We start from the raw sequence: 18,477 nt of genomic DNA, 5'->3' as shown, positions 1-18,477 counted from the left end.
AAGTTCACCCCATGGACCCCAAAATCCACCCCATGGACCCCAAAATCCACCCCATGGGCCCCAAAGTTCACCCCGTGGGTCCCAAAATCCACCCCATGGGCCCCAAAATCCACCCCATGGGTCCCAAAGTTCACCCTGTGGGTCCCAAAATCCACCCCATGGGTCCCAAGTTCACCCCATGGACCCCAAAGTTTGCCCCATGGACCCCAAAGTTCACCCCATGGACCCCAAAATCCACCCCATGGGTCCCAAAGTTCACCCCATGGACCCCAAAATCCACCCCATGGGTCCCAAGTTCACCCCATGGACCCCAAAGTTCACCCCATGGGTCCCAAAATCCACCCCATGGGCCCCAAAATCCACCCCATGGCTCCCAAAATCCACCCCATGGGCCCCAAAATCCACCCCATGGGCCCCAAAGTTCACCCAATGGGTCCCAAAGTTCACCCCATGGGTCCCAAAGTTCACCCCATGGGTCCCAAAATCCACCCCATGGGTCCCAAATTCCACCCCATGGACCCCAATGTTCACCCCATGGACCCCAATGTTCACCCCATGGACCCCAAAATCCACCCCATGGCTCCCAAAATCCACCCCATGGGTCCCAAAATCCACCCCATGAACCCCAAAATCCACCCCGTGGGTCCCAAAGTTCACCCCGTGGGTCCCAAAATCCACCCCATGGACCCCAAAATCCACCCCATGCCTCCCAAAGTTCACCCCATGGACCCCAAAGTTCACCCCATGGGCCCCAAAGTTCACCCCGTGGGTCCCAAAATCCACCCCATGGGTCCCAAAATCCACCCCATGGACCCCAAAGTTCACCCCATGGACCCCAAAATCCACCCCATGGGTCCCAAAATCCACCCCATGGACCCCAAAGTTCACCCCATGGACCCCAAAATCCACCCCATGGGTCCCAAAATCCACCCCATGGACCCCAAAATCCTCCCCATGGGTCCCAAAATCCACCCCATGGACCCCAAAATCCACCCCATGGGTCCCAAAGTCCACCCCGTGGCTCCCAAAATCCACCCCATGGGTCCCAAAATCCACCCCATGGGTCCCAAGTTCACCCCATGGACCCCAAAGTTCGCCCCATGGGTCCCAAAATCCACCCCATGGACCCCAAAGTTCACCCCATGGGCCCCAAAGTCCACCCCGTGGCTCCCAAAATCCACCCCATGGGTCCCAAAATCAACCCCATGGGTCCCAAAATCCACCCCGTGGACCCCAAAGTTCACCCCATGGACCCCAAAATCCACCCCATGGCTCCCAAAGTTCACCCCATGGGCCCCAAAGTTCACCCCATGGACCCCAAAGTTCACCCAATGGGTCCCAAAATCCACCCCATGGGTCCCAAAATCCACCCCGTGGGTCCCAAAATCCACCCCATGGACCCCAAAATCCACCCCATGAACCCCAAAGTTCACCCCATGGGTCCCAAAGTTCACCCCATGGGCCCCAAAATCCACCCCATGGACCCCAAAGTTCACCCAATGGGTCCCAAAATCCACCCCATGGACCCCAAAATCCACCCCATGGGTCCCAAAATCCACCCCATGGACCCCAAAGTTCACCCCATGGGTCCCAAAATCCACCCCATGGGTCCCAAAGTTCATCCCATGGACCCCAAAGTTCCCCCATGGACCCCAAAATCCACCCCATGGGTCCCAAAATCCACCCCATGGGCCCCAAAGTTCACCCCATGGGTCCCAAGTTCGCCCCATGAACCCCAAAGTTCACCCCATGGGCCCCAAAGTTCACCCCATGGGTCCCAAAGTTCACCCCATGGACCCCAAAGTTTGCCCCATGGACCCCAAAGTTCACCCCATGGACCCCAAAATCCACCCCATGGGTCCCAAAATCCACCCCATGGACCCCAAAGTTCACCCCATGGACCCCAAAATCCACCCCGTGGGGCCCAAAATCCACCCCATTTCCCCCCATTTCCCCCCAATTTCCCCCCCAGGCCCCATTTGGTTTCCCCCAGACCCCAATTTCCCCCAATTGCCCCCCAATTTCCCCCCGTTTCACCCCGATTTCCCCCCATTTCTCCCCATTTTACCCCAATATCCCCCCAAGGCCCCATTTGGTGACCCCCTGGGACCCCCATTTCCCCCCATTTCCCCCCATTTCCCCCCATTTCACCCCAATTTCTCCCCCAAGGACCCTCTTGGGGACCCCCTGGGACCCCCATTTCCCCCCATTTCCCCCCATTTCGCCCCCATTTCCCCCCCATTTCCCCCCATTTCACCCCAATTTCCCCCCATTTCACCCCAATTTCTCCCCCGAGGACCCTCTTGGGGACCCCCTGGGACCCCCATTTCCCCCCCATTTCGCCCCCATTTCCCCCCATTTCCCCCCGATTTCCCCCCATTTCACCCCAATTTCTCCCCCAAGGACCCTCTTGGGGACCCCCTGGGACCCCCATTCCCCCCCAAACCCCCAATTTCCCCCCATTTCCCCCCATTTCCCCCGTTCCCAGGCCTGGCCCGTGCCAAGTCCATCCCCAGCAAGACGTACTCGAGCGAGGTGGTGACGCTGTGGTACCGGCCCCCGGATGTGCTGCTGGGCTGCACCGAGTACTCCACGCACATCGACATGTGGTGAGGCCTCGCACCAGGGTTTGCACCAGGACCTTGCACCGGGGCCGGGGGGGTTTGTACTGGGGCTGGGATGGTGCCCAGGGGCCTTGCACGTGGACTGCGGGTTCCTATGGGGCTCTAGAGGGGGGTTATGGGGGGCTCTTGCACGAGGGGTTTGCATGAAGGTCTTGCACGAGGGCCTGGGGGGGGTTCACAGGGGGGCAGGGATGAGTCCCAGGGGCCTTGCACGTGGACTGCGGGTTCCTATGGGGCTCTAGAGGGGGGTTATGGGGGGCTCTTGCACGAGGGGTTTGCATGAAGGTCTTGCACGAGGGCCTGGGGGGGGTTCACAGGGGGGCAGGGATGGTGCCCACGGGCCTTGCACGTGGACTGCGGGTTCCTGTGGGGCTCTGGAGGGGGTGATGGGGGCTCTTGCACGAGGGGTTTGCATGAGGGTCTTGCATGAGGGCCTGGGGGGGGTTCACGGGGGGCAGGGATGGTGCCCACGGGCCTTGCACGTGGACTGCGGGTTCCTGTGGGGCTCTAGAGGGGGGTTATGGGGGCTCTTGCACCAGGATCTTGCACCAGGATCTTGCATGAGGGCTGGGGGGGGCTCACAGGGGGGCAGGGATGAGTCCCAGGGGCCTTGCACGTGGACTGCGGGTTCTTATGAGGTTCTAGAGGGGGTGATGGGGGGCTCTTGCACCAGGATCTTGCACCAGGATCTTGCACGAGGGCCTGGGGGGGTTCACGGGGGGCAGGGATGGTGCCCACGGGCCTTGCACGTGGACTGCGGGTTCCTGTGGGGCTCTGGAGGGGGGTGATGGGGGCTCTTGCACGAGGGGTTTGCACGAGGGTCTTGCATGAGGGCCTGGGGGAGGTTCACGGGGGGCAGGGATGGTGCCCAGGGGCTTTGCACGGAGACTGCAGATTCCTGTGGGGCTCTAGAGGGGGGTTATGGGGGCTCTTGCACGAGGGTGTTGCACCAGGGCCTCGCCCAAGGGCCAGGGGGGAGTCACAGGGGGGCAGGGATGGCTCCCACGGGCCTTGCACGTGGACTGCGGGTTCCTGTGGGGCTCTAGAGGGGGTGATGGGGGCTCTTGCACGAGGGTGTTGCACCAGGGCCTTGCACAAGGGCCAGGGGGGAGTCACAGGGGGGCAGGGATGAGTCCCAGGGGCCTTGCACGTGGACTGCGGGTTCCTGTGGGGCTCTGGAGGGGGTGATGGGGGCTCTTGCACGAGGGGTTTGCACGAGGGTCTTGCATGAGGGCCTGGGGGGGGTTTACAGGGGGGCAGGGATGGGTCCCACGGGCCTTGCACGTGGACTGCGGGTTCCTGTGGGGCTCTGGAGGGGGGTGATGGGGGCTCTTGCACGAGGGTGTTGCACCAGGGCCTTGCACAAGGGCCAGGGGGGAGTCACAGGGGGGCTGGGATGGTGCCCAGGGGCCTTGCACGTGGACTGCGGGTTCCTGTGGGGCTCTGGAGGGGGTGATGGGGGCTCTTGCACGAGGGTGTTGCTCCCCGTCTCACGCGGTTTCACAAGCGTTCCCCGCGTCGCAGGGGGGTCGGCTGCATCTTCTCGGAGATGGTGACGGGGCGCCCGCTGTTCCCCGGCTCCTCGGTGCAGGAGCAGCTGCACTTCATCTTCAGAGCCCTCGGTGAGCGCAACGGGGCCGGAAACCACGGATTCGGGCAAATTTGGGCGGAAAACGACACTTCCGGGCAAATCCGGGGGGAAAATGGGGGGTTCGGGCAAATTTGGGGGGAAATTTGGGGAGTTTGGGGGGAATTTGGGGGGAAATCTGGGGGATTTGGGCAACTTTGGAGAGTTTGGGGGAATTTGGGGATTTGGGTGAATTTGGGGAAAAATCTGGGGAGTTTGGGGGATTTGGGAATTTGGGAGAATTTGGGGAAAAATCTGGGGAAATTTGGGGGGATTTGGGTGGAATTTGGGGGGAATTTGGGGGAATTTGGGGGGAATTTGGGGGGAATTTGGGGAAATTTGGGGGAATTAGGGGAAAAATTTTTGGGGAAATTTTGGAGATTTCGGGCAATCTGGAGAATTTGGGGGGAATTTGGGGAATTTTGGGGGAAATTCTGGGGATTTGAGGGGATTTGAGGGAATTTGGGAAATTTGTGAGAATTTGGGGGGGGAGTTTGGGGGAATTTGGGGAATTTTGGGGGAAATTCTGGGGATTTGAGGGAATTTGGGGGAATTTGGGTGGAATTTGGGGAAAAATTTTGGGGGAGATTTTGGGGATTTGGGGCAATCTGGAAAATTTGGGTGGAATTTGGGGGAATTTGGGTGGAATTTGGGGAAATTCTGGGGAATTTTGGGGGAAATTCTGGGGATTTGAGGGAAATTGGGAAATATGGGGGAATTTGGGGAAATTTGGGGGGAATTTGGGGAAAAATTTTGGGGGAAATTGTGGGGATTTGGGGCAATCTGGAAAATTTGGGGGAATTTGGGGGGAATTTGGGGGAAATTCTGGGGATTTGAGGGAATTTGGGAAATTTGGGGGAATTTGGGGCAATTTGGGTGGAATTTGGGGGAAAAATTTTGGGGGAGATTGTGGGGATTTGGGACAATCTGGAAAATTTGGGGAAATTTGGGGGAAACTCTGGGGATTTGAGGGAATTTGGGAAATTAGGGGGGAATTTGGGGAAATTTGGGGAAAAATTTTGGGGGAAATTGTGGGAATTTGGGGCAATCTGGAAAATTTGGGTGGAATTTGGTGGAATTTGGTTGGAATTTTGGGGGAAATTCTGGGGATTTGAGGGAATTTGGGAAATTTGGGGGGAATTTGGGGAAAAATTTTGGGGGAAATTTTGGGGATTTGGGGCAATCTGGAAAATTTGGGGTAATTTGGGGGCCATTTGGGGAATTTTGGGGGAAATTCTGGGGATTTGAGGGAATTTGGGAAATTTGGTAGAATTTGGGAGGAATTTGGGAAATTTGGGGGGAATTTGGGGAAAAATTTTGGGGGAAATTGTGGGGATTTCAGGCAATCTGGAAAATTTGGGAGAATTTGGGGGGGAATTTGGGAAAATTTGGGGAAATTTGGGGAATTTTGGGGGAAACTGGGGATTTGAGGGAATTTGGGAAAATTGGGGACATTTGGGGGGAATTTGGGGAAAAATTTTGGGGGAAATTGTGGGGATTTGGGGCAATCTGGAAAATTTGGGAGAATTTGGGGGGAATTTGGGAAAATTTGGGGGAATTTGGGGAATTTTGGGGGAAATTCTGGGGATTTGAGGGAATTTGGGAAATTTGGGGAAATTTGGGGAAATTTGGGGGGAATTTGGGGGAATTTGGGGAAAAATTTTGGGGGAAATTTTGGGGATTTCAGGCAATCTGGAAAATTTGGGAGAATTTGGGGCGGAATTTGGGAAAATTTGGGGGAATTTGGGGAATTTTGGGGGAAACTCTGGGGATTTGAGGGAATTTGGGAAATTTGGGGAAATTTGGGTGGAATTTGGGGAAATTTGGGTGGAATTTGGGGGAAAAATTTGGGGGAGATTTTGGGGATTTCAGGCAATCTGGAAAATTTGGGAGAATTTGGGGGGAATTTGGGAAAATTTGGGGGAATTTGGGTGGAATTTGGAGGAATTTGGGGAGTTTGGGGGAGATGAATTTGGGGAAATTCTGGGAACTTTGGGGGAAATTTGGGAGAATTTGGGGGGGAATTTGGGGAAATTTGGGGGAATTCTGGGGACTTGGGGGGATTTGGGGGTTTTGGGGTCCCTGGGGGTGTTTTGGGGTCCCTGGGGGTGTTTTGGGGTCCCTCAGTGTCTCTGGGGTCCCTGTGGACCTATGGGGGTCCCCCAGTGCCTATATGGGGGTGTCACTGTATATTGGGGTCCCCATGTGTATATGGGGGTGTCAATGTATATGGGGTTTCTCAGTGTGTATATAGGGCTGTCAATGTATATATGGGGGTGTCAGAGTCTATATAGGGGTGTCAGTGTCTATATAGGGGTGTCAGTATGTATGGGGGTCTCAGTGTGTATATAGGGGTGTCACTCTGTATATTGGGGTCCCCATGTGTTTATGGGGGTCACTGTGTCTATAGGGGTGTCAGTGTCTATAGGGGTCAGTGTCTATAGGGTGTCAGTGTCTATAGGGGTCAGTGTCTATAGTGGTCAGTGTCTATAGGGGTCAGTGTCTATAGGTGTCAGTGTCTATAGGGGTCAGTGTCTATAGGTGTCAGTGTCTATAGGGGTGTCAGTGTCTATAGGGGTCAGTGTCTATAGGGTGTCAGTGTCTATAGGGTGTCAGTGTCTATAGGGGTCAGTGTCTATAGTGGTCAGTGTCTATAGGGGTCAGTGTCTATAGGTGTCAGTGTCTATAGGGGTCAGTGTCTATAGGTGTCAGTGTCTATAGGGGTCAGTGTCTATAGGGGTCAGTGTCTATAGGGGTCAGTGTCTATAGGGGGTCAGTGTCTATAGTGGTCAGTGTCTATAGGGGTCAGTGTCTATAGGGGGTCAGTGTCTATAGGGGTCCGTGTCTATAGGGGTCAGTGTCTATAGGTGTCAGTGTCTATAGGGGTCAGTGTCTATAGGTGTCAGTGTCTATAGGGGTCAGTGTCTATAGGGGTCAGTGTCTATAGGGGGTCAGTGTCTATAGGGTCAGTGTCTATAGGTGTCAGTGTCTATAGGGGTCAGTGTCTATAGGGGTCAGTGTCTATAGGGGGTCAGTGTCTATAGGGGTCAGTGTCTATAGGGGGTCAGTGTCTATAGGGGTCAGTGTCTATAGGGGTCAGTGTCTATAGGGGGTCCGTGTCTATAGGGGTCCGTGTCTATAGGGGTCAGTGTCTATAGGTGTCAGTGTCTATAGGGGTCAGTGTCTATAGGGGTCAGTGTCTATAGGGGGTCAGTGTCTATAGGGGGTCAGTGTCTATAGGGGTCAGTGTCTATAGGGGGTCAGTGTCTATAGGGGTCTGTGTCTATAGGGGTCAGTGTCTATAGGTGTCAGTGTCTATAGGGGTCAGTGTCTATAGGGGTCAGTGTCTATAGGTGTCAGTGTCTATAGGGGTCAGTGTCTATAGGTGTCAGTGTCTATAGGTGTCAGTGTCTATAGGGGTCCGTGTCTATAGGGGTCCGTGTCTATAGGGGTCAGTGTCTATAGGTGTCAGTGTCTATAGGGGTCAGTGTCTATAGGGGTCAGTGTCTATAGGGGTCAGTGTCTATAGGTCTCAGTTTCTATAGGGGTCAGTGTCTATAGGGGTCAGTGTCTATAGGTGTCAGTGTCTATAGGGGTCAGTGTCTATAGGGGTCAGTGTCTATAGGTGTCAGTGTCTATAGGGGTCAGTGTCTATAGGGGGTCAGTGTCTATAGGGGTCAGTGTCTATAGGGGTCAGTGTCCATAGGGGTCAGTGTCTATAGGTGTCAGTGTCTATAGGGGGTCAGTGTCTATAGGGGTCAGTGTCTATAGTGGTCAGTGTCTATAGGGGGTCAGTGTCTATAGGGGTCAGTGTCTATAGTGGTCAGTGTCTATAGGGGTCAGTGTCTATAGGGGTCAGTGTCTATAGGGGTCAGTGTCCATAGGGGTCAGTGTCTATAGGTGTCAGTGTCTATAGGGGGTCAGTGTCTATAGGGGTCAGTGTCTATAGGGGGTCAGTGTCTATAGGGGGTCAGTGTCTATAGGGTCAGTGTCTATAGGGTCAGTGTCTATAGGGTCCGTGTCCATAATGGGTCCATCCCAGGTACCCCCACCGAGTCCTCCTGGCCCGGCATCGGCTCCAACCCCGAGTTCCGCAGCCAGCGCTTCCCCTCCTACCCCGCGGGGGGGCTGGGCCAGCACGGCAGGTCCGTCCGTCTGTCTGTGTGTGTGTGTCTGTCTGTCCTTCCCCTCCTACCCCGCGGGGGGGCTGGGCCAGCACGGCAGGTCCGTCCGTCCGTCTGTCTGTGTGTGTGTGTCTGTCTGTCCTTCCCCTCCTACCCCGCGGGGGGGCTGGGCCAGCACGGCAGGTCCGTCCGTCTGTCCGTGTGTGTGTGTCTGTCTGTCCTTCTGTGTGTGTGTGTCTGTCTGTCCTTCTGTGTGTGTGTGTCTGTCTGTCCTTCTGTGTGTGTGTGTCTGTCTGTCCTTCCCCTCCTACCCCGCGGGGGGGCTGGGCCAGCACGGCAGGTCCGTCCGTCTGTCTGTCTGTGTGTGTCTGTCTGTCCTTCCCCACCTACCCCGCGGGGGGGCTGGGCCAGCACGGCACGGCTGTCCGTCTGTCCCTCTGTGTCTGTGTGTCCATCCGTCCATCTGTTCGTCATCCACCTGTCTGTCCGTCCACCCACGTGTCCGTGTGTCCATCCATGTCTCTGTGTGTCCATCTGTCCATCCATCCGTGTGGCTGTGTGTCCCTCCATCTGTCCATCCATCCATCATCCATGTGTCCGTGTGTCCATCCATCCAGCATCCATCATCCGTGTCTCTGCGTGTCCATCTGTCCATCCATCCGTCATCCATCCATCATCCATGTGTCCGTCTGTCCATCCATCCATCATTCATCCGTGTGTGTGTGTGTCCATCCATCCGTCATCCATCCATCATCCATCATCCATGTGTCCGTCTGTCCATCCATCATCCATCCATCCATGTGTCTGTGTGTCCATCCATCGTCCATCATCCATCTATCATCCATGTGTCCGTGTGTCCATCCATCCATCCATCATCCATGTGTCCGTGTGTCCATCCATCCAGCATCCATCATCCATGTCTCTGCGTGTCCATCTGTCCATCCATCCATCATCCATCCATCATCCATGTGTCCGTCTGTCCATCCATCCATCATCCATCCATCATCCATCATCCATGTGTCCGTCTGTCCATCCACCCATCCATCATCCATCATCCATGTGTCTATCTGTCCATCCATCCATCATCCGTCATCCATGTGTCCGTCTGTCCATCCACCCATCCATCATCCATCCATGTGTCTGTGTGTCCATCCATCCATCATCCATCCATGTGTCCATCTGTCCATCCATCATCCATGTGTCTGTGTGTCCACCCATCCATCCATCCATCCATCCATGTGTCCGTCTGTCCATCCATCATCCATCGTCCATGTGTCCATCTGTCCATCCATCCATCATCCACCCACCCATGTGTCCGTCTGTCCATCCATCATCCATCCATCATCCATCATCCATGTGTCTGTCCATCCCCAATACCCGCCGGAGGGGGCCTGGGGCGGCGCAGCAGCTCTGTCCGTCTGTCTGTCCATCCGTCCGTCTGTCCGTCCGTGTGTCCATCCATCTGTCCGTGTGTCCCTGACCCGTCCCCCCCCCCAGGCTGGACCCCGTGGGCACCGATCTGCTGGGGCAGCTGCTGCAGGTGAGGACGAGAAGCCCCGCCCCCCCCGGCCCCGCCCCCTCCATCCAGGCCCCGCCCACACCCCGCAGCTCCTCCCCCACAGCCCCGAACCCCACCCCTCTTCCCAGCTCCACCCACTGCCCCAAGCTCCACCCACATCCCAAAGACACCCCCCCCCGGCCTTGCCCACTGCCCCAGGCTCCGCCCCTCCACACCAGCCCCGCCCACCAGCCTAAGCTCCACCCCTACCCGCGGCCCCACCCACTGCCCCATTCCCATCCCCAAACCCCAAGCTCTGCCCCCTATGCCCCGGCCCTGCCCACTGCCCAAAGCCCCACCCCTCCACACCAGCCCCGCCCACTGCCCCAAGCTCCACCCCCACCCTGGCCCTGCCCACAGCCCAAAGCTCCGCCCATCCACACCAGCCCCGCCCATCCACACCAGCCCCACCCACCACACCAGCCCCACCCACCACCCAAAGCTCCGCCCCATCTCTTGCCCCGCCCCCAGCCCCAAGCTCCGCCCCCAGCCCAAGCCCCACCCCCTCCACCTTGGATCCGCCCACCACCCCAAACTCCACCCACCATCCCCAAGCTCGGTCCCCATTCCCAGCCCCGCCCACCACCCCAAGCTCCACCCCCTCCAGCCCTACCCCAAGCTCCACCCCCTGCCCAAACCCAACCACCAACCCAAGCCCCGCCCCCTCCAACCCGGCCCCACCTACCGCCCCAAGCTCCGCCCCCACTCCCTGCCCCACCCACCACCCCAAGCTCCACCCCTCCACACCAGCCCCACCCAAGGCCCCAAGCTCCGCCCCATCCCTTCCCACCACCCAAACTCCGCCCCCAGCCCCGCCCACCACCCCAAGCTCCTCCCATCCGCCCTCTCCCCCCCCGTAGTGCTTTGCTGTGGCCACGCCCCCTCCATCAAAGGGCGGGGCTCCCCAACCCCATCCGGTGGGTGGGGCTTCCCCTGTGGGTGGGGCTCCCTGGTGGGCGGGGCTTCCCCCTGGGTGGGGCTCCCCCTGGGCGCGGCTTCCCTAATGGGCGGAACTTCCTCTCCCCCCCCTCCCCGCATGGCTGTTAGCGGGAGGGGGCGGGGCTTGTGTGGGCACGCCCAGCAGGGGGCGTGTCCCCGCGGCTGGTGGGCGTGTCCTGACGGTGGGCGGGGCAGTTCGAGGGGCGGCGCCGGGTGGGCGCGGCCGAGGCCATGGGGCACCCCTTCTTCAGCTGCCTGGGGCCACGCGTGGCCGCCCTGCCCGACAGTGAGTGGGACACACGGACGGGACAGACGGGGGGACGGGGGACAGGGGGACAGGGGGACATGGGGACAGGGGGATATGGGGACAGGGGGACATGGGGACAGGGGGATACGGGGACATGGGGACAGTGGGATGGGGGACAGGGGGATATGGGGACATGGGGACAGGGGGATATGGGGACAGGGGGACGGGGGACAGGGGGACATGGGGACAGGGGGACATGGGGACAGGGGGACAGGGGGACAGGGGGACATGGGGACAGGGGGACAGGGGAATATGGGGACAGGGGGATATGGGGACAGGGGGACGGGGATATGGGGACAGGGGGACATGGGGACAGGGGGACAGGGGGACAGGGGGATATGGGGACAGGGGGACATGGGGACAGGGGGACAGGGGGACATGGGGACAGGGGGACAGGGGGACAGGGGGACAAGGGGATGTGGATTAAAATGGGCGGGGCCTGGGGGGTAAAAGGGTGGGGCCTAGATGGAAGGGGTGGGTGGAGCATTGTGGGGGGCGGGGCTTGGAGGGGGCGGGGCTGTGGAGGTCAGGCTTTGATGGGACAAGGGGTGGGGATTCAAATGGGAGGGGCTAAGGAGGGGTAAGGGGGCGGGGCCTGGTGGGCGGGGACAAGGGAGAAGGGATGGGGGCGGGGCTAAGGTGGACAAGGGGGCGGGGTTTGAGGGGGCAAGGGGTGGGGATTCAAAGGGGCGGGGCCTGGGGGGTCTGGTGGGCGGGGTCAAGGGGAGGGGGAAGAGGGTGTGGTCAAGGGGACAAGTGGGAGAGGACAGGAGGGCGTGGCCTGAAGGGAGCTTGTGGGCGGAGCTTTGTGAGGGGCGGGGCTTGGGGTGGGCGGGGCTTTCCCCATGGGCAGTGCCTGCGATGGGAGGGGCTTCATTGGGAGGGAGAAGTGGGCGGGGCTACAAGGGGGTGGGTATCAGCATGGGCGGGGTTACAGTGGGGCGGGGCCTGCGTGTTGGCCCCGCCCCCTGAGGCGAAGCCCCGCCCCCCGCAGCCATGTCCATCTTCGCGCTGAAGGAGATTCAGCTCCAGCAGGAGGCGCCGCTGAGCGCGCCCAGCCCCGCCCCCCCCGGTCAGCACCCAACACCCCCCCCCCCCAAAATTGGGACCCCCCCCCCCCCCACCCCAAATCTGGGGACCCAACCCAAAATATGGGGACACCCCAAAATCCATAGAATTGCCCCCAAATCCAACCACCCCCCCCATGATCATTATGGGATGTTCCAAAAGCTGGGGGATCCCCCCTTCAAAATTGGGGACCCCCCCCCAAAGTTGGGACCCCCCCCCCAAAATTGGGACCCCCCCCCCCAAAATATATGGGGACCCCCCCCGAAAATATGGGGACACCCCCAAAATGTGGGGACTCCCCCCAAAATATATGGAGACACCCCCAAAAATATGGGGACACCCCCCAAAATATATGGGGACCCCCCCAAAATAAGGGGACCCCCCCAAAATATGGGGACACCCCAAAATCCATAGAATTGACCCCAAATCCAACCACCCCCCCCATGATCATTATGGGATGCTCCAAAAGCTGGGGGATCCCCCCTTCAAAATTGGGGACCTCCCCCAAAGTTGGGACCCCCCCCAAAATTGGGACCCCCCCAAAAATATGGGGACCCCCCCAAAATATGGGGACACCCCAAAATCCATAGAATTGACCCCAAATCCAGGCACCCCCCCCATGATCATTATGGGATGTTCCAAAAGCTGGGGGATCCCCCCTTCAAAATTGGGGACCCCCCCCCCAAAGTTGGGACCCCCCCCCAAAATGTTGGGACCCTCTCAAAATATATGGGGACCCCCCCCCCAAAATATGGGGACACCCCAAAATCCATAGAATTGACCCCAAATCCAAGCACCCCCCCATGATCATTATGGGATGCTCCATAAACTGGGGGATCCCCCCCTTCAAAATTGGGGACCCCCCCCAAAATTGGGACCCCCCCCCAAAATTGGGACCCCCCCCCCAAAATCTGGGGACCCCCCCAAATCCAGGAACCCCCTCCCCAAATTTGAGGACCCCCCCCCAAATTTTTGAGGACCCCCCCAATTTTTGGGGTCCCCCCCCAGATTTTGGGGTGACCCCCCCCACTTTTCTTCGCAGCTTCTTCCTCGTTCCAGGTGCTCGACACCGAATTCTGACACCGGGAAGGTAACAAATGGGGGGACCCCCCCCAAAAATTGGGGTGACCCCCCCTCCAAAGTGGGGACCCCCCCCCCATGGACCCCTTAATATTATGGAGCCCCCCAAAAAATGGGGGAATAGGGCCCAAAATAGGAGGAACGGCCCAAAAATTGGGGGAGGGTCCCCAAATTTGGGGAACCCCCCAAAAATGGGGACCCCCCCCCCCAAAATGGGGACCCCCCCCACAAAAATTGAGGGGACCCCCCCAAAATTAGGGGGGACTCATTAAATAGGGGGGACCCCAAGAATAAGGGGAACCCCCCCAAAAAAGGGGACCCCCCCACCCAGAAATGGGGACCCCCCGAAAAATGGGGACCCCCCCAAAAAATGGGGACCCCCCCAAAAATTGAGGGACCCCCCCAAAAAGTAGAGGGGACTCATTGAATATGGGGGGACCCCAAAAATAGGGGGGTTTCCCCCTCAAAAATTAGGGGGGTCCCCTCCAAAAAATGGGATCCCCAATACAGGGGGAACCCCCAAAATGGGGGGACCCCAAAATAAGAGGAATCCCCCCCCAAAAAAATAGGGGACCCCCCAAATGGGAGGGACCCCCAAAATAGGGAGACCCCAAAATTGGGGTTCCCCCCAAAATTTGGGCCCCCCCTAAATTTGGACCTTGTCACCCATAGAAGAGCCCCCCCCAAAATTTGGGGACCCCCCCCCTCCCAAAAATGGGGTCCCCATAAGGGGTTAAATGAGGGGGGAGGGAAGCGATTTTGGGGGGGGTCCCCAATTTTGGGGTCCCCCCCTTACCCCTGTTGTCTCCCCACAGCCCCCGGATCGCTGCTGGGACCCCCCCAAAATATATGGGGGGGGCAGGACACCCCCAAACGGGACCGGACCACTCAAGAACTTGTGGGGGGGTCCTTAAACTAAGGGGAGGACCCCCCCAAAATTAGGGGGGGGGGGGGGCCAAAATCACCCTTCCCCCCCCCCCGAAGAGCCGCTGCTGGATTCACGTGGGCCCCCCCCAATTTTTTGGGGGGGTCGCCCCCATTTTGGGGTCGTTTTCCCCCCCCCTTGCACCCCGAGTTTTATTTTTTCAAGGCAATATTATAAAGCAGAGTCTATTTGGGCCCCTCCCCCCGCGGGGGCGGGGCTTAGCGGGGGGGGCGGGGTCACCTGGGGGGGTGGGGGGGGTTGGGGGGAGTCGGGGGGGCCCTTCTGAGCTTATTTGGGGTTACTCACAGGTTACTCCGAGGTTACTCCCATGTTACTCCGGGGTTACTCGGGGTCTTATTTGGTGGCTCCGCAGCTCCGGGGGGGGTCCCTGGGGGTCCTTGGGGGTGGGATTGACCCCATTGGTCCTCCCGCTTTACTCTGGGGTTACTCACATGTTACTCGGGGTTACTCACATGTTACTATGGGGTTACTCCCACTTTACTCCGGGGTTACTCGGGGCCTTATTTGGTGTCTCCGCAGCTCTGGGGGGGGGGGGGGTCCCTGGGGGGTGGGACTGAGCCCATTGATCCTCCCACTTTACTCTGGGGTTACTCACATGTTACTGCATTGTTACTCACTTGTTACTCCGCGGTTACTCGGGGCCTTATTTGGCATTTCCGCAGCTCTGGGGGGAGTCCCTGGGGGGTTGGATTGACCCCATTGGTCCTCCCGCTTTACTCTGGGGTTACTCTCATGTTACTCGGGGGTTACTCACATGTTACTATGGGGTTACTCCCACTTTACTCTTGGGTTACTCGGGGCCTTATTTGGTGTTTCCACAGCTCTGGGGGGGTCCCTGGGGGTGGGATTGACCCCCGTTGTCCGTCCCATTTTACTCCAGGGTTACTCACATGTTACTATGGGGTTACTCACATGTTACTATGGGGTTGCTCTCATGTTACTATGGGGTTACACGGGGCCTTATCTGGTGGTTCCACAGCTCTGGGGGGTCGCTGGGGGTGGGATTGACCCCATTGATGCTCCCCCTTTACTCTGGGGTTACTCCCATGTTACTCTGGGGTTACTCCCCTGTTACTCCAGGGTTGCTCCCATGTTACTCCGGGCCTTAATGGCCATTTCCACGTCTCCTTGGGAGGGTCTGAGGTCTTTTGGGAGGGATCCTGGGGGGTGGGGCTTTGCCTGATGTTACTCCCACTTTACTCCGAGGTTCCTCACACCTCCCTCCGCGGTTACTCCAGGGTTACTCAGGCCTTATTTGGTGTTTCCACAGCTCCTGGGAGGCTCTGATTGGCTTTTGGGAGGGGCGGGGCTTAATCCGAGGTTACTCTCATGTTACTCTGAGGTTACTCTTGTGTTACTCTGAGGTTGCTCACCCTTTACTTTGTGGTTCTTTGGGCCTTTCCGCATCTTGTGGGATGCTTGGGGGTTACTCAGAGGTTACTCCCCCGTTACTCCAGGCTTTCCCAGGCCCAGCTCTGCCCTACTCCAGCCTTACTCCACCGCTACTCAGCCCCTCTTGCTACTCCGAGGTTACTCAGCCTTTACTTCGAGGTTCTTTGGTGCTTCGTTGCTGCTCGCACCCCCCTCTGAGGTTACTCTGGGGGGGGTCTGAGCTCCCAACTTGGGGGTTTTGGGGACTTTGTTGCTACTCACACTTTACTCCAGGCTTCCTTTGGCCCCCTCTTTGCTCAGCCCTTACTCAGAGCTTACTCAGCCCTGAGCTTCTGCTACTCAGCTCTAGTTATGGCGTTAATCTCGTGCTCTAAGTCTCTACTCCAGTGTTACACGCACCTGCCCCATCTTACTCAGTCCTTACTCAGCCCTTACTCAGATGCTACTAAGCCCTTAGAGGTTACTCAGACCTTACTCAGACTTTACTTGGTTGTTACTCAGCCCTTAGTGGGCCCTTACTCAAACCTTAATCATTGTACTCGGCCCTTACTCAGATGTTACTCAGATCTTGCTCAGACCTCACTCAGAGGTTACTCGGCCCCAACTCAGACCTTACTCAGATGTTACTCGGCCCTTGCTAGGCCCTTACTCAGAGCTTACTCAGTCCTTACTCAGATGTTACTCAGACCTTGCTAGGCCTTTACTCAGAGCTTACTCAGTCCTTACTCAGATGTTACTCGGCCCTTGCTAGGCCCTTACTGAGACCTTGCTTGGCCCTTACTCAGAGCTTACTCAGTCCTTACTCGGATGTTACTCAGACCTTGCTAGGCCCTTACTCAGAGCTTACTCAGTCCTTACTCAGATGTTACTCAGACCTTACTCATCCCTTACTCACACTCACTCGCACCACTGTCTGGCTCCCCAGTGCCGCTTGTGGCTCCTCAGGAGGTCCCTGGGCCTTACTCAACACTTACTCAGAGCTTACTAAGGCCTTAGTGGCCCCTTTGGGGGCTCAATGGTGGCGCCGCCTTTGCTACTCGGCCTTTGCTCAACCCCACGACCCCCAGCCTGTTCAGTCACCCCCGTCCCGCTACTCCCGGGTTACTCCGCAGTTACTCAGCCTTTACTTTACATGGTACTCTGGGGTTACTCGCCCTTTACTCTGGGGTTACTCACCCTTTACTTGGGGGATTCTCACCCTTGGCTCCAGGGTTGCAAACCAAGGGGTTACTCACCCTTTACTCTGAGTTAATCACACTAAGAGGTCACCCCCCCTTTACTCCGGGGTTACTCCACCTTTACTCCGAGATCGCTCCCCATTTACTCCACACTATGGCGTCAATGCCTGTTTACTCCAGGTTTACTCACCCATTACTTGCCCTTCACCCTGGGGTTGCTCCCCTTTACTCTGGGTTTACTCAAACCTCACTCCAAACTTGCTCCCACTTTACTCCGAGGCCAAACCCCCTTTACTCCATCATTACTCAACTGTTACTCCAGCGTTACTCTACAATATGGGGTCACAGCCTTTACTCTGAGGTTACTCCCCCTTTACTCCGGGTTTACTCACAACTTTGGGGATACTTGATACTATGGGGTGACCCCAATTTACTCCGGGGTTACTCCCCCTTTACTCCGAGGTCACTCCCACTTTACTCCGGGGTTACTCCCCCGTTACTCCCCCTTTACTCCGAGGTCACTCCCACTTTGGGTTCACTCACACACTGGATTAACCCCCCCTTACTCTTAGGTTACTCCCACTTTACTCCGAAGTCACTCCCACTTTACTCGGGGTTACTCAGCTGTTACTCCAGGGTTACTCCCTCTTTACTCTGGGGTCACTCACACTCTGGATTAAACCCCCTTTACTCTTAGGTTGATCTCCTTTACTTCAGAGTTACTCCCCATTTACTCCGAGGTCACTCCCACTTTACTCCAGGGTTACTCAAACGTTACTCTGGGGTCACTCCCACTTTACTCTGGGGTTACTCCTCCTTTACTCCGAGGTTACTCCCCCTTTACTCCGGGGTTACTCTGCACTATGGGGTGACCCCATCTAAGGTTACTCCACCTTTACTCCGAGGTCACTCAACTGTTACTCTGGGGTTACTCCCCATTTACTCTGGGGTTACTCCCCCTTTACTCCGATGTCACTCTCCCTTTACTCTGGGTTCACTCACACACTGGATTAACCCCCCCTTACTCTTAGGTTACTCCCCCTTTACTCCGAAGTCACTCCCACTTTGGGGTTACTCAACTGTTACTCCAGCGTTACTCCCCATTAACTCGGGGGTTGCTCTACACTATGGGGCGACTCCCCCTTTACTCTGGGGTCACTCACACTCTGGATTACCCCCCTTTACTGTTAGGTTACTCCCCCTTTACTCCGAGGTCACTCCCACTTTACTCTGGGGTCACTCACACTCTGGATTAACCCCCCCTTTACTCTTAGGTTGATCCCCTTTACTTCAGAGCTACTCCCCATTTACTCCGAGCTCACTCCCACTTTACTCCAGGGTTACTCAACTCTTACTCCAGGGTTACTCCCCCTTTACTCTGGGGTTGTTCTACGCTATGGGGCGACCCCCATTTACTCTGAGGTTACTCCCCCTTTACTCCAGGGTCACTCCCCATTTACTCCGGGGTTACTCACACTATGGGGCGCCTCCCCCTTTACTCTTAGGTTACTCCCCCTTTACTCCAAGGCCACTCAGTCGTTACTCCAGGGTTACTCCTCATTTACTCCAGGGTTACTCCACGCTATGGGGCAACCCCCATCTACTCTGGGGTTACTCCCCATTTACTCCGAGGT

General features: G+C 57.4%; 1 protein-coding gene across 2 annotated transcripts in view; it reads left to right on the top strand.

The window, feature by feature from the left end:
* Nucleotides 1-14,275, top strand: part of LOC136114239 (cyclin-dependent kinase 16-like) — a 39,015-nt gene extending 24,740 nt beyond the window's left edge. For both annotated transcript variants that reach the window (XM_071801178.1, XM_071801177.1), the window contains exons 10-17: nt 2,489-2,609; nt 4,149-4,246; nt 8,294-8,396; nt 9,873-9,915; nt 11,068-11,158; nt 12,174-12,251; nt 13,290-13,337; nt 14,143-14,275. In XM_071801178.1, coding sequence (XP_071657279.1) covers nt 2,489-2,609; nt 4,149-4,246; nt 8,294-8,396; nt 9,873-9,915; nt 11,068-11,158; nt 12,174-12,251; nt 13,290-13,327 — 572 coding nt within the window. In that variant the 3' untranslated portion in view covers nt 13,328-13,337; nt 14,143-14,275. The remainder of the gene's footprint in view (nt 1-2,488; nt 2,610-4,148; nt 4,247-8,293; nt 8,397-9,872; nt 9,916-11,067; nt 11,159-12,173; nt 12,252-13,289; nt 13,338-14,142) is intronic.
* Nucleotides 14,276-18,477: the final 4,202 nt, after the last annotated feature.

Source organism: Patagioenas fasciata, chromosome 36 (genome assembly GCF_037038585.1).
Source record: "Patagioenas fasciata isolate bPatFas1 chromosome 36, bPatFas1.hap1, whole genome shotgun sequence".
NCBI lineage: Eukaryota > Metazoa > Chordata > Aves > Columbiformes > Columbidae > Patagioenas > Patagioenas fasciata.
The sequence above is the reverse complement of the archived record's forward strand: the minus strand, read 5'-3'. Positions and strand labels throughout refer to the sequence as shown.